A 15,964-nucleotide genomic window follows, 5' to 3' on the forward strand; every position below is an offset into this window, starting at 1 on the left:
CGGCGGGTCACATGACTCCAGTCTAGCGTGTAGATCGCACCGCGGCTCCCGCCCGGGCGACTTCTCGCCCCCGCGCGGCCGTTGCCGAGGAGACGGCGCATGTTCCGCCGCGTGTTGCCCCCTCTGCAGTCCCCCCGCCCCTCTTCTCCCACCACAATGAGGTCCTAAGATGGCGGTGGCTGCGGCGGTTGGCGCTGCGTAGCTGAGGTCGAAAAGGCGGCCATTGGGGCCAAGGCAGCCAAGAAACGTGTGGGCCTCTCTGCTGCGGTCTCCAAGGGCTGACCGCTGCCGGTGGCGGGTCGTGGGGGCTGACCGCCGCTCCGCCCTTGACAGGAGAGGCTGCTGCATGTAGAGGTAATGCCTGCGCGTCCCCAGCCCTTGGCAACCGAGGGCGGCGCGCCCCAGGAGCGGGAGAGTAACGGCTCCGGGACACTTGGCCCTGTTGGGTCTGGCCACCGGCCCACGCCTCCTCGCTAGGCTCCCGGGTCTTCCTGTCCCGGGCTTCCTGTGCCGGAGACGGACAGTCCGCCCCCTCCCTCAGGACCGACCGCCGGAATCCCCGGGTGAGCACCTCGGGACGCGTTGGTGACTGGAGGACTCCCTTCTTTGCTCCTCGCCCCTCTTGCTGGCCCTGCCGGGTAGGCCGCCCCGCGTCCCGGTGGCTCCGGGAATGCCCCTTGCGGGCGGAGGAAGCGGAGCGGGGCTCTGGTTTGGGTGCCAGGGGAACTGGGTCGAGTTCTCAGAGAAACAGGCCTTGGTGGCCATAGTTCATCCCCGCGTTCCCTCCTGTTTTATTCTGTGGAGCTCTCGGTGTCCAGAGTTGGGGTGCAGAAGGGCGGATGAGGAGCGACGCGACTGGGAAGAGTTGCAGTTGGGCTTTGAGCTGCAGGATTTCCGCCGTCTGGGTGTTGTGGGAGCCGAGGGGACGGGGGAGGCGTTCCTGGGAATGTTAATGTAGTTACTATTGCCCCTTTTTTCTCCTTTCCTGCAGATCTAGTTAGAATTGGGCCTAGAACCGGGGAAGACTAAATGCCAAGTGGGACTGGGGGAAACGTTGCTTGATTTGCAGAAACTGGCGTTTGGGGATTAGGCCACGCCAGGGAGGCTGGGCGCGCCAACTTTGCATCCCTCAGCCCACTCCCCAGGAACTCGCCTGGTTTATTTTATTTTATTTTTTTGGTCGGGTTGAGGTCTGTATCTTGTGTCTTACGGGTGAATGTTCGTGTTTGGGCGCTGGAAGAAGCGGGCTTTCTGGGCGCCCCTACCACCCCCACCCCATAACCGCTTTCCAGACTCCACCTGCTGGTGTTCTCTGGTTACGGGAGTGGGTGTTGCAGAGCCTCGGGTGCACCTGCTCGTTTCTTTCCCTAGCACCTTCCTGGTAAGGGCCACTAAACACCAATATAATACAGAGTTTTTGAAATGAAGGGAAACCTAGTATTTATTTAGTGACAAGGTTATTTTACTGTGAAGTACAATAGCTTTTAAATGAGCAAACATTTTAAAATCATCGGATATACGAGGTTCTTAAATAGTTTGAGTAACAGGAAGCTCGATCTGTCAGAGGAGTAAACTTTGGTATAGACTATTAAAGGATAATTAGGGCTAACCATCTTTGTTATACTGTTCCGAAGTAGATACCACTTTGCTGTTTGGTAGGATTTTAGAAGTTTGGAGGATTTAAGCATTTATGCATATCACACTGTTCTCCAAAAGAATTCAGGTAACTTTAAAATATGGATAAATTATATTTTTTCCCTTCTTTTGATCTTTCTAAACATATTTTAGACCAAAACTGTAGTATTTGTTGTTCTGTATTTCGTAGTGTAAGTAATTTACTTAAGTGATATATATTTTTAATCCTAAGCGGGAAACAGCTTTGAAGTGTGGAGCGGGAAAGGAGCAGTTTCTGAGCTGCAAAAACTAGTTTCTAAACAGGTAATTTGACATTATGATCTGTATTATCCTTTGTATTAGAGTTGAAGAAGACTTTATGGTGGACACTGCTGTCAAAATAACAGTGCATGACTGAGGACCCTCTCTGCTTAGTAAACAAACATTCTGGGTTCACCGCCCTGTTTGCTCTGCTTTTCGGCATGCTGCTTTGGCCTGCCCGTATATCTTTATTAGGAAAGGCCATGTCATTCCTAACTATTAAGTAGTAGAATGGTTTATGCAGTACCGTTTGGAATTTATTTGTCTTCCCAGAATTTTTTAACCTGTTTGAATTTGTCCTGTAACTGAATAGCCTCTCTTACCAAATCCATTTAATCTCGGGTTCTCTTCTACAACATTCCTATTAATTGGCTGTTCATGAACTCTACTTTTTGAACTTGTTATACCTTGGTCGAAGTTTAGTTGTCTAAAATTACTTTATTATTCTTTTTTGTACTTCAATCTCTCTTTCCTGGTATAAAATTACTTTAAATATTACTTTTAGTGCCTAGTCACATGCAAGTGACATAAAGATTCTCTGTCCAGTAGAATAAAGTCAGTGCTGTAGAATGTAAGTTTACTAGGAGAAGTTAAATAATTGTTTGCAAAGGACAGTTTGGAAAAATGACTAAAAGATAATTAGAAGTTTGTTAAAAGCTTTTTAGAAATAATATCTCTTCATAAAAAACCTCAGAAAGAAATAATCTAAATTTAATTCTACTGTTAAAATTTTAAGAAAGTTCATTTTGAAAATTTTGTAGAAATGGGCTGGACGCGGTGGCTCACGCCTATAATCCCAGCACTTTGGGAGGCTGAGGTGGGCGGATGACAAGGTCAGGAGATTGAGACTATCCTGACTAACATGGTGAAACCCCATCTCTACTAAAAATACAAAAAAGATTAGTCGGGCGTGTTGGCGGGCACCTGTAGTCCCAGCTACTCCGAAGGCAGAGGCAGGAAAATGGCGTGAACCTGGGAGGGGGAGGTTGCAGTGAGCTCACATTGTGCCACTGCACTCCAGCCTGGACGACAGAGCGAGACTCCATCTCAAAAAAAAAGAAAAAAGAAAAGAAAGTTTTGTAGAAATTAATACATATGCTTACTTTCTACAAAAGCAGACAGATTTTTATTTTATAGCTCTCCTGTGAGGATGTCAAATGAGACTTAAAGTACAAATAGGTAGTTGATGTGTATCTTAATTATAATTCTCAGTGGGTTTTTTTTTTTAAATTGGAAGACTAACAAAACAGGGTAAGAAAAATGAAACTCAAGGGAAAGGTCACATGTGAGTGTGTATTAGAGTTAATACTAGAGTGATTGCTGTATGGTAGGCTTTAGTAAAATAAACAATAATTATAAAATTAGTTATAAAATTTTCCTTTTAGCACATTGGGGAAGATGATGGATAAGAGGAATAAAAATAAAGGGTAATTGAGTTAAATTGAAAGACCTGGGTTTTTTCAGTGGGAGATTTGGTCATTTTTTTCTGAAGGAGGAAAGTGGATTTGAGACTTGGAGAAAGTAATAAGGTTGTGAGATTCACAGTACAGAACTAAGAATGCAACCGGAGATACATAGCAGTACTTTCATTTTTACAGATTTGATTGAGTGCCCTACAGCGTGCTGTGTAATGGCTACAGTACTAGAGATACAGCAGTGTGCAAAACAGGGTGCCTTACCTCATGGAGTAAACTTACATTTTAAAAGTATATGTGTATGTGGAGTGTAGCATACCTTTATAGTGATCACAGTTAATGCCATTTTATGACTATTTCCCCACTTTTTGACAGCTTAAGAATAGTAGCAGGGAAAACAGATACTGGGGTTCAACCAGAATTGAGTTGACACGATAGGCAAGTAGGTGAGGAAGTGAAGGTTGCTAGCTAGCAAGGCTTTTTTGGAATGACTTACTTGGGTTTGGGTTTGAGTAAGGAATCAAGGGATTGGTGGATTTAGGGAGAGAGAAATGATTAAGGGGCTGGTAGTATTCAGGAAGGCTAAGAGCAGTTTCAGCAGGAATAAAGTGAGAGAAGTAGAATGCAAAAACTTATGATCAGAAAGAGGAACTTCAGAAGTTCAGGATCCCGAAGAAATGATCAGTTCAGTATTGGAATAGAGAAGATGAGATGGATATTGGAATTGAGGTCAGAGTCCTAGAAAAGTCATTGCAAGTGTTTAGGTCATGAAAGCAGGGAATGAAGTAGAGAGTGAAACCATGAGCCAGTTACTGTCGGGAAAATTACGAGAATGTGTTGGATAGATATTTTCAGAGGGGACTATGAGTAATTTAATGCCATTTGAGAAAAAAATAATTTTTTTCTTTACTGATTTCTTTGGGTTTTTTTTTTTTTTTTTTTTGGAGACAGAGTCTTGCTCTGTTGTCCAGGCTGGAGTGCGGTGGTGCCGTCTTGGCTCACTGCAACCCCCTCCTCCTGAGTGCAAGCAATTGATTCTCCTTACTCAGTCTTCCAAACAGCTGGGATTACAGGCGTGCCCCACCACACATGGCTAATATTTGCATTTTTAGTAGAGACAGGGTTACGCCATGTTGACCAGGCGAATCAAGTGATCCGCCCGCCTTGGCTTTCCAAAGTTCTGGGATCACAGGCATGAGCCACTGCATCTGGCCTGATTATTCGATTACTTTGAATTTGTTCTTTACCTTATATTCTTATTTCAAAGGTAAACTGTAGTCATAGGTATTTTCATGGTAATTAATACTGTGATATTTTATCGTAATACGTCTGTAGTAGGAATCCTGCAACAGGATATTCTTTTTTTTTGTGATGGAGTCTGCTCTGTCACCCAGGCTGGAGTGCAGTGGCGCAGTCTCGGCTCACTGCAACCTCTGCCTCCCAGGTTCAAGGGATTCTTCTGCCTCAGCCTCCCAAGTAGCTGGAATGACAGGCACGTGCCACCATGTCTGACTAATTTTTGTATTTTTAGTAGAGACAGGGTTTCACCATGTTGGTCAGGCTAGTCTTCAACTCCTGACCTCATGATCCGCCCACCTTGGCTTCCCAAAGTGCTGGGATTACAGGCGTGAGCTACTGCGCCCAGCCTAACAGGATTTTCTTAAAAAAAAAAAAAAAAATTATTGAAAGTAGCTTAATACTGCCATAGTATATTTTCATTTTTGTGTCTTTGTAAAAAAGATAAGCCCACTAAGGCTGTCAAAAATAGCTAAATGAAACTTGGAAATAATAGTTTCAACTTTGTTTAGTAAAGCGTAGCATGAGTAGAAGTGCATGTTTAAAGTAGAACGATTTTATTTTTATCCCCGTTCAGCTGCCCATAGTACTGTCATCAATCACTTCTACCAATTGTTTTCTTATAGCTTCAGTTTTCTTATCTTACTGTCTTTCTGTTAAACTTGCCTGGCAAAATTTCAACCTTGGATGGATTTAGTGGAGTGTTTATATTGAGGCTTCTGAGCACTGCTGGAAAAAAATATTTGTGGTACTTGTTATATCAGTGAATAGTCTCTCATTTCCCTGAGTCCGTACTGCTGTTCAGAGTCATTTTCCTTTTCCTACTTTTCTACGATCTCTCAGACACTGCTGTCTCACCCTCACACTTAATGTACAGTCCTTCCTCCTTCACAACACTTAGGAGCACCCTTGGTTTCCTACCACCACAGCTGCTAGCCAGCCTACAACCGATTCCATCCTTTCTTGTTTTTTCAGTTAAAGAGGTGTTCCTGTTCCTGTCTAAAGCTAATCATTTGTCTTTTGCTCTGGATCCTAGTGGCCCCTGGTTTCTCACAGCCCACATGCTAGTTGCTTATCTCCTTTCTCTTCTGCATTTTAGTATCTCCCTCTTTTTTTTTTTTTTTTTTTTTTGGTGAGACGGAGTTTCTCTCTTTTTGCCCAGGCTGGAGTGCCATGGCACAGTCTCAGCTCACTGTAACCTCCGCCTCCTGGATTCAAGCTATTCTCCTGCCTCAGCCTCCTGAGTAGCTGGGATTACAGGCATATGCCACCACACCTGGCTAATTTTTGTATTTTTAGTGGAGACGGGGTTTCGCCATTTTGGACAGACTGGTCCCAAACTCCTGGCTCAGGTGACCCACCCGCCTCGGCCTCCCAAAGTGCTGGGATTACAAGCATGAGCCACCACACCTGATCAGTATCTCCCTGCTTACCAACAAATTGTAAACATACTCAAGATACTTCCATTTTAATAAAACTTTCTTTATGACCGTCTTCTGCTTGCTTCTCATCATAGGCTGATTCCTTAAAAATGTTAGCTAATTACTTCCTTTATTATTCCCCTTCCTCCCAATAGTATGTTTCAGTTATGAAATTAACCCTCACCACCCCTGCTGAAATTTCTCACCAAGGTCAACAGTAACCGTGTTGCTAAATCCAGGACGATACTTCTCAGTCCTTCTCTTATCTGGCAAGGTAACTGTTTGGTTTCTTATCACATTCTCCTTGATATACTTTTCCCCTTTTGACAGGCTTTCCTGGTTTCCCTCCTATTTTTCTGTACCTCATTAGTATATTAGTGTGTCCTTTTCCTCTGCCTCTCTATTTAATACCAGTGTATTTAAGATCTGGTCTTCTCTTACTCCTTATCGTCTCCCTGAGTCCTCTGTCCCACTTTTTGAGTGGATGACTCTCCAGCCCCGATTTCTCTCTTGAGAGGTAGGTCACTATTTGTCAACTAGACAGTTTAATTGGGTGCGCTATAGGCACCTCAAACTCAGCATTTCTATAACTTGAACTTATCATCATCTCTCAACAAAGAAAACTTGTTGCTTTTCTGATCAGTTTAACTGTGTGTCACATACCCAGTTTCTAGCAACCTAGGGTTTATCCTTTAACTCCTCCACTTCCTTATCGCCCACGTCATAATACAGTAGTTTGCCCTTTTCTGTGTGGGATACCTTCCAGAGACCCCCAGTGCATGCCTGAAACTGGGTAGTACCAAACTCTAGGTGTATGTTATTTCCTGTATGTACGTACTGTGGTAAAGTTTAATTTATTAATTAGGCAGAGTAAAAGGTTAACAACTAGTAAGATAGAATAGTCACAACGATATACTGCAATAGAAGTGACAAGAATGTGGTCGTTGTCACTTAGAATAATGTATTATACTGTACTCACCTGTTTTCTGACCATGGTTGAGTATGGGTAACTATAATCCTGCAATACAAAGCTGCAGTAAGGGGGAACTATAGTCACCAAGTTCTATTGATGCTGCCCAGAAATTTTGCTTGAATTGGTATTCTGTACATCCTTAGTCTTTTTGTTATTGGAATACTTTCTGTACTTCTGAATACTAGTATACATTAATGTGTTTGCAGAATAAAGTTTAGAAGGCAGAGATCCTGTATTTTTAGTGGTGACATTGAGGTGGTTAAAGAGGTTGGCATGAAGAAGAAGTAACATGCCATTACCTCTTATGAGGGAGATACTTAATATTTTCGGGAAATGTTGGGAATGTTAATATGTTAAGAATTGATCCATATGCAATAATGTCTTTAGCTTCGTACTTACAGTTTTACTTTTTAAAGGCATACTAATACTGTGCCTTTTAAACACGTTTGGTATCATCATTGTTAAGTTATAAAGTGTTCTACTCCCATGGCAGTCACAGTGTAACAGTGGATGAAATTGTTTATTTTACCAACTTACTAGATAAGATTTTACTAATTTTCTTTTAAAAGTATTTTAAAAAATCTATTTTCTCAAACGAATTACAGTATACAGTTTTAAAATTGTTTTAAAACTTACTTTAGTAGTGTTCAAAGTCGTTAACCAGAAATAGGTCTTTGGAACAAGCTCTGCATTTTAGGGGGAATTTATCGTAATAGGAAAATAGAAGGTAAAACATTCTTTCTGGTCTTTTTTTAAGATGGAGTCTTGCTTTTGCCCAGGCTGGAGTGCAGTGGCGTAATCTCAGCACACTGCAACCTCTGCCTCCTGGGTTCAATTGATTCTTCTGCCTCAGCCTCTGTAGTAGCTAGGACTGCAGGCGTGTGCCACCAAGCCTGGCTAATTTTTGTATTTTTAGAAGAAGTGGGATTTCATTATGTTGGCCAGGCTGGTCTTAAACTCCTGACCTCGTGATACACGCACCTCGACCCAGATACATACTTAATACATTTATCTTACTTTACTGTTGCTTCATTATTCTATTGATAGAAAGTGTAGCTAACATACTCTTTTAAGATAAAAATGATATGTAATAATTTTGACTTAAATGTCTTTATTTTCCCTTCCAATTTACGTTTCAAAACAATTGCTTTTAGTACTTTTAAATGTGGCATCACTTCTATTGCATGCTTGTTTTATTGTTCAGTATTACAAATTACGTGATATGTAGAAAACAGTAGTTGCAAAATATTTTATTTAAATTAGTCATTTTGGTTCACTGTATATACTTCTCTGGATATTAATTATTTTTTAAAGTTTTAAAGTATATTTCTAGTATAAATAATTATGTAAACTGTTTCCTGAAAATACATGAGACCGAAAAAAGAAGAAAGATCACCAGTGCCTACTCTGTAACCAATAATTGCTTTTGTGAAAGCATTTTAATAAAGTTTCTTAACTTTGTTTAAAAAAATTTATATATAATTTTTCATACAGCTTTTTTACTTTTTTATATTACTTTTTCCATGATATAACGACAGGTTATATTGTCCTGTCTTCATAATTACATATTTTGAAGGGTACTTAGTATTCTACCCCGCAGGTGTAGTACAGTTTGCCTGAAAGCATTGATTTTTGTCCTTTGACGTTTAGTGTTATATTTTAATTTATCACAATTATTGCATAATAACTTCATTATAGTTCTTTCCACCACATTTAAGGTTGTTTTCTCAGATTACTTATGAAGAGGTAGAATTACTCCCTCAAAAACTCAGTTTTAGTTCTTGATACAGTATTGCCTAAATGCTTTCCAGAAATGTTAATACTGGTTTATATTCTCAGTATAGTGCCTGAGAATTTCATTTTCCCTTTACTACCATCAGAATTAGATAATATGTAATTTATATGAAAGTTAGCAAATTTAATAGTTTATTTTAATTTGCAATTGGACTTTATATATTCGTGTTTTGTTTTTTTTTTTGCAAACTACTTGTTTTGGTTATATTTCTCCAGTTTTATTTTTTTAAAACATATTCTCTGTATAACAAAGGTATTAACTATACTTCATATCTCTTTCAGATTTTTTTTTTCTCCCAAGCTCTGATTTACTATCCTCAGCACAGTTAGAATTTACTTTTATGTGAATAAAATCTGTTGAACTTTTTATTTTTTATTTCTTTGTGTTCTAAATTTAGTAAGTTCTCTATTTTAAAAACCATTCTATTTTCTTGTCTTTTACAAATCTTGTGTTTAAAATTCTGTTTTAATCTTTGACTATTTTGATGGTGTGATGTAAGGCAGCCTTTCTCAGTTGGGAGAGAATTAAGCTCCAATACCCTAAGGCATCTGTTGTTTACTGTGAATTAACTTTTTTTCTGTGTGTCTGGGATGGATGGTTCTGGATATGTACCATCCTTGGGAGAATTGAGAAAGTAGTGACTCAAACCATTTTTTCTCTCTTCTGTGACTGAGGTGAAGAATACTAAGAAAAACTGTTAAAGCTCTAAATGTATGTTTTTCAAATCTGTTAGCAAATAGTTCTATCAGTTGCTCACTCCTACATCATAGAATTGTTGTGAGGGTTAAATGACATAATGGACATAAAATATTTTAGCATGGTGTTTGGCATATAGTAAGCAAAATAAAATGTGTTAGCTGTTACTAATTTTTGTTAACCACGTTTTTCTGGTTGCATGTAGTTGAGTGTTTTTGTTCCTCAGCTAGTACTAATTTAACCATATAGACAGCATTGTTGAAACCATATAGACAGCTAACTTGGATTAGCTTTCTAACCTCCTGACCTCTGTTGCTATTCTTGCTTTTATTTTACAGATGGTACCTTTTTTTCTGACTTATTCATTCTTCCAGATAAATTTTAGAATTATTTTCTCAAGTTCTTTGGAGAATTCCAGTGGAATCTTAATTGGAATTACATTAAGCCAATGTACATTTAGAAAAAGTGGTTGATTGTAATATTTACTTTCCCATCATGGAAGATACTTTTTCTACTTATTCACATGTTTTCTCCCGTATTGTTTTATAGTGTTTAATAGTGCTTCTTGACATGAAGCCAAATTATTATTCCTAGACATTTTATATATTTGTCACCATTATAAGTGGCATCGTTTTTCCCCATTATGTTTTCTAAGTGGTATTGGTAATATTTTGATGTTCTCTAGATTTTTGAAAACACAGACTCTTTAAGAATACCACCTTTTCTCTTTTCAATGTTAATATTTCTGTTTCATATTTTTCTGCTTGATAGACTTTCTGAAAGAATGCTAAGTAACTGATATGTAGCATTCTTATTTTGGTCTTTATTAGGGATGTCCTTCGTGTCTTATTTTAAGCATAATGTTGACTATTGGTTTAAAATATACTTCTTTTCAACTCTTTAGAGAATTATTTAAGTAATATATGCTCATTAAAAAAACGAACAGTAAAATATAATGGGAATGGTCAATGTATTTGTGATTTTAAGGTTTTTTACATTAATATTTTGTTGAATTTTATCATTTTATTTTGAGATAAAATTTAATTTGCTGTATAATTTGTTGATGTAATGTGTTATTATAGTAGATATTCTAGCATGAAAACATCTGTGGGACAAATTCTCCTTTTTCAGAGTTGATAATCCTTTTCATATTTTTTCTGTAGTGAATGGGATGAGTTAAGATCTCAGAATTAGAGCAACTTGGGTTTTTATAATTATTACTATTTATTTAATTTTTATTTTTTTATTTNACTTCTTTTCAACTCTTTAGAGAATTATTTAAGTAATATATGCTCATTAAAAAAACGAACAGTAAAATATAATGGGAATGGTCAATGTATTTGTGATTTTTAAGGTTTTTTACATTAATATTTTGTTGAATTTTATCATTTTTATTTTGAGATAAAATTTAATTTGCTGTATAATTTGTTGATGTAATGTGTTATTATAGTAGATATTCTAGCATGAAAACATCTGTGGGACAAATTCTCCTTTTTCAGAGTTGATAATCCTTTTCATATTTTTTCTGTAGTGAATGGGATGAGTTAAGATCTCAGAATTAGAGCAACTTGGGTTTTATAATTATTACTATTTATTTAATTTTTATTTTTTTATTTTTTTATTTTTTATTTTTTATTTTTTGAGATGGAGTTTCGCTCGTCGCCCAGGCTGAAGTGCAATGGCGCAATCTTGGCTCACTACAACCTTGGCTTCCCCTGTTGAAGCGATTCTCCTGCCTCAGGCTCCCAAGTAGCTGGGATTACAGGCACCTGCCACCATGCCTGGCTAATTTTGTATTTTTAGTAGAGATGGGATTTCACCATGTTGGCCAGGCTGGTCTTGAACTCCTGATCCCAAGTGATCTGCTCATCTCAGCTTCTCAAAGTGCTGGGATTACAGGCATGAGCCGCTGCAACCAGCCTATTAATATTTTTTTATTGCCATTTTTAGCTGAATGACCTTGACCAAACTGTCTCTTTCGAGTGTCAGTGCTTTTGTTTGTAGTTTAATGGCTTTTCCTGTCCCTTGAATTTTAGATAAAATTATCTCAACCTTTCCTCTTTCAACTAGCACCCCTTCAACCTGTACAATTCCACAGCTAGTGGAAATCTAAAGTCTTCCGCAAGATTATGCAGAAATATTATTTTCTGATGATCATCTCTGCCTTTGAACCTCTACTTCCACCATTGCTACTGCTTTTTCTCATCTCTTTGACCAAGGTATGAAATTCAGTCCCTTTCTTGATTTTCACATATACAAGCAAAAACCCCATTTTTATGGGGAGGATTTGAGTGTGGTAGTCTTTACCAAGATTTAGAGAAAGCACTAATACACATTAAAGTAGGGTAGTAAGCATCACTATTCTTAAAATGTCTTCTAGCCACTGCACTTTTGAATTTTTTGGCCCTAGTCCTGCTTCTCTTTCCCCACCTTCTTATCATCTTAGTATCGTACCTTCCTTCCTGTTAAAACCAAACTTTCTTCTTGTTTCTTACAGAGCAGTTCTCCCCTCTTTGAATCTTTGGCACACAACTAATGCCTTTTTTCAGAGTATCATCTTCATCCCAAGTCCATTGTCAGAACAGAGATACTTTCTTTCCTGAGAGAAGTTCTGGTTCTAGCTGTTTATGAAATTTTTCTTACCTTATTGTTCTACCTTTTGGGACTGTGTTGAATTAAGTAAGTAATCTTCAAGCATGCAGACTAGTGCGCATAAGGTATATTCAGGGGGTTTCCTTTCTCTATCATTCCAGCTACCCAACTCATTTTAATCATAATATGCCTGTCACAGCTAAATCAGTTTGTTTTTGATGTGGTTGACAGGCCTCATTTTAGTTCATAAAATCAGTGCTTCAATGATTATATTGCTACCCTTCTTGGAATGATTTAAAAATCGAGTTTGTTTTTATTTGTTAAAGCTGAGTTCTTAACTTGTTTTGCAGAGAGTTAATTGTTAAAGGCAGTATGGCCACAGGAGGAGGTCCTTTTGAAGATGGCATGAATGATCAGGATTTACCAAATTGGAGCAATGAGAATGTTGATGACAGGCTAAACAATATGGTATGATACCTTACTCTTCATGGTGTGTTGTTGGCTATTGACGTTAAAATGCAATTTGCCCCCTGACCAAATTTAACTCACCGATGCTCTTTGTAAACACTTTCTGGCCAAGATATTAAGGGTCCCTGGGCTGTTTATTGTATTAATTGAAGACACGGAAATCAAATTGAGTTAGCTTTTAAGCCAGAAAGAAGATTTACTATTTATATAAAGATGTAAAAGTGATTTTTTATGGAAATCATGTTTAAGGCATGCAGCTGGGTTTTAGGAAGGGACTGGGAGAAGGAATTGGAAAGTTGTCAAGAATTACATTTTCACCACCCTAACTCTGCTTCTGAGTGCATCTGCCTAACCCAGCTTTCTCTTTACAGACCAGTTTTCTCTCCTCTGGTCCATGTGATATACTGTGGCTGTCCCGTCGTCCTAAAGTTTTTAGTTATGGTTGCAGTTATGTACTGACTAGTTATCTCTTAGTTCCAATTTGAAATTTTAAAGTATGGTTGTGCTAATTTGGATCAGATATGTTTCTTTTCTCAGTCTTCTGTGGCGAGGGTGGGGTGAGGTAAGTAGTGTAACAGGTTGGCAGAAATATTCACTCATAGATTGGGTGGAAGGACAATTCGTAAAGAAGGGGGTTTTGTTAAAATAAGGAAAATATCCCAAGTGGTTTACTATACTAGTAACTAAAAGAATCTTCCAATTGGATAAAGTGGGAACTTACAGACCTTTTTGTTGAATGAATTAGGTTATGTGGGTATAATGAAGTAAATAAAAATGTTTTCCAGTTAAAACTGTAAGCACTTTTGTAATTCCGTATTAGCTATTATCATGTACGTTTTACCTATAAAAGTTATATTTATTGCTTGCTAAATGCTAGGTACTAATTCTTTTTAATCCTATTTTGAAGGTGACACTATTTTAGAGATTAGGAAACTGAGACTATAGGAAGTAAAATAAATAGCCTAGGGTCACACAGGGGAGTTTTTTTTCAGAAAACAGTAATTAGTTTTAGAACCTAGGTTGATACGATTTCACATCTTTTTATGACATACCGAGTTTATAGGAGGTCAGTAAAGGTATTTATAATTTATTTATCTATTTATAATAGAAAATAACGGTGTAAAAAATCCTCTTGGAAATACTCAGATTGATTTTAGGGTTGGCATTTGAGGATTTGTATTTGTTAGTGATCTTGATAAGAAAATAATCTATTTTCAGAAGGATGGGCTATAAAATTAGGGTAGATGTAATGAGGGAAAAATGGGTTAATAGAAGTAAATAATTGTTTTTAGGAGTGTAAGTCTGTCAAAATGTTTTGTCATTTTAATTTTAAAACTGACCAAAACTTTTTAATTATACCAAACTATTTTCCTGGTTTGATAAGAGACCAGGTTAACTTTTGCTTTTACTTTTTTTAAAGGATTGGGGTGGCCAACAGAAGAAAGCAAATAGATCATCAGAAAAGAATAAGAAAAAGTTGGGTGTAGAAAGTGATAAAAGAGTAACTAATGATATTTCTCCGGAGTCGTCACCAGGAGTTGGAAGGCGAAGGACGAAGACTCCACATACATTTCCACACAGTAGATACATGAGTCAGATGTCTGTCCCAGAGCAGGCAGAATTAGAGAAACTGAAACAGCGGATAAACTTCAGTGATTTAGATCAGGTTTGTGAATTATTTTTAAAAATCAAGTTATTACTGTGAGAAATACTTGAAATGGATTAAATGATTTGTCTTAGGAATAGAAAATTGAGTTTTTATGTTATTTTTTAAAAAAGTATCTGTGCCTACGAAAAGAATTTTAATCACTGGGGATGGTCCTGTGTTGTTTAGAGGGAAATAAAGTCTCATTTCTAAACTTGCTAAAGACATGTATTTCTGGACTTTATACTATGTTGTACGACTAACTGAAGTGATTTTACTGTGAAACTAAATTTTGCTTTTTAGTAACTGAATAAAATTGATATTAAGTAATGGGAAGTTCCAGTTTAGTATATATATCATTGGCTAAGTGTGGGATGTGCTGGGTTACCTCAAGTTTAGAATGAAACTATTTTCTATTTATAATCACCAAAATAAAGTTTAGATCTTAAAAGCAAGTAGAAATGATAATAAATTCTTCACAAATATTTTACTGTCAGATCTTTATGTCATAGAGACACATTTCCAAAAATGTGGAAAGGTAGATTCAAGTAGGATAATGATGTTGGTGATGATCATGTATCATTTATTTGTATCTATCAATTATTGAACACTTAACTGTCAGGCACTGAGCTGAATACTTTTTCAGATAGTTCTTCATATAGACACAGCTTTAATTACATTGATTCATTGGGTCCAAAGCCCATAAAAATACTATAAGCAAGTAATAAAAAGCAGTATGAGTTAAAACGTGATCCATGGTCCTAGGACATGTTGAGCATCCCTAACATGAAAATCTGAAACGCTCCAAAATCCGAAGTTTTTTAAGTGCCGACATAAGTGGAAAGTTTCACACCTGACCTTGTGTGACGGGCTACAGTGAAAACACAAAACTTTGTTTCGTGCACAAAATTGTTAAAAATGTTGTATAAAATTACCTTCAGATTATGTGTATAAGGTGCATATGAAACATAAATGGATTTTATGTTTACACTCAGGTCTCTTTCCCAGGATATATCTCATGTTTATGCATATATTCCAAAATTTGAAAAAAAGTGAAATTCGTAACACTTCTTGTCCGAAGTATTTTGGATAAGGAGTACTCAGTCTGTACTTCATTTAGACTAATCTTGTTCATATTTATCGGTTGAATTGTCTCAACAAAATGAAGTCTAGAAAATGCTAATCAAATTTTCATATTTTAGTGAAAGACTGTTACAGAGCCAAAGCTCTTTCAGGTCTTACTGCAAAGCTGTTTGTGCGCACCTTCTGAATCAATATCTGATGGTGAAACTAAGAACGTTGGGGTTAAAACAAAATTTTCTCATAAGATTAATGTTTGTGTGATTTGATTTCTTTTTCATATGTAGAGAAGCATTGGAAGTGATTCTCAAGGTAGAGCAACAGCTGCTAACAACAAACGTCAGCTTAGTGAAAACCGAAAGCCCTTCAACTTTTTGCCTATGCAGATTAATACTAACAAGAGCAAAGATGCATCTACAAGTCCCCCAAACAGAGAAGCGGTTGGATCAGCACAATGTAAAGAGTTGTTTGCTTCTGCTCTAAGTAATGACCTCTTGCAAAACTGTCAGGTGTCTGAAGAAGATGGGAGGGGAGAACCTGCCATGGAGAGCAGCCAGGTGATAACATTTGTTTCTTTTGCTCCTTCTTTTCACAAACCTCAAAATACGAACATTAAGATGTAAAAAATTAGGTTATGCACACAGGAAT

The 15,964-nt window shown here is 37.6% G+C and overlaps 1 protein-coding gene across 27 annotated transcripts in view; it reads left to right on the top strand.

Moving 5' to 3' along the window:
- Positions 1-25: 25 nt before the first annotated feature.
- PCM1 (pericentriolar material 1) overlaps positions 26-15,964 on the top strand; it is a 107,170-nt gene continuing 91,231 nt past the window's right edge. For 7 of the 27 annotated variants that reach the window (XM_017867254.1, XM_017867257.1, XM_017867249.1 and 4 more), the window contains exons 1-7: positions 28-563; positions 1,868-1,938; positions 11,602-11,750; positions 12,029-12,210; positions 12,474-12,591; positions 14,012-14,257; positions 15,604-15,873. In XM_017867254.1, coding sequence (XP_017722743.1) covers positions 12,496-12,591; positions 14,012-14,257; positions 15,604-15,873 — 612 coding nt within the window. In that variant the 5' untranslated portion in view covers positions 28-563; positions 1,868-1,938; positions 11,602-11,750; positions 12,029-12,210; positions 12,474-12,495. Of the gene's footprint in view, positions 564-619; positions 639-1,867; positions 1,939-11,601; positions 11,751-12,028; positions 12,211-12,473; positions 12,592-14,011; positions 14,258-15,603; positions 15,874-15,964 lie in introns of those variants that run through there. The other 20 variants (XM_017867231.1, XM_017867243.1, XM_017867244.1 and 17 more) reach the window with 12 other exon arrangements.

The sequence above is a fragment of the Rhinopithecus bieti genome, unplaced genomic scaffold (genome assembly GCF_001698545.2).
Source record: "Rhinopithecus bieti isolate Rb0 unplaced genomic scaffold, ASM169854v2 scaffold_2888, whole genome shotgun sequence".
NCBI classification, from domain to species: domain Eukaryota; kingdom Metazoa; phylum Chordata; class Mammalia; order Primates; family Cercopithecidae; genus Rhinopithecus; species Rhinopithecus bieti.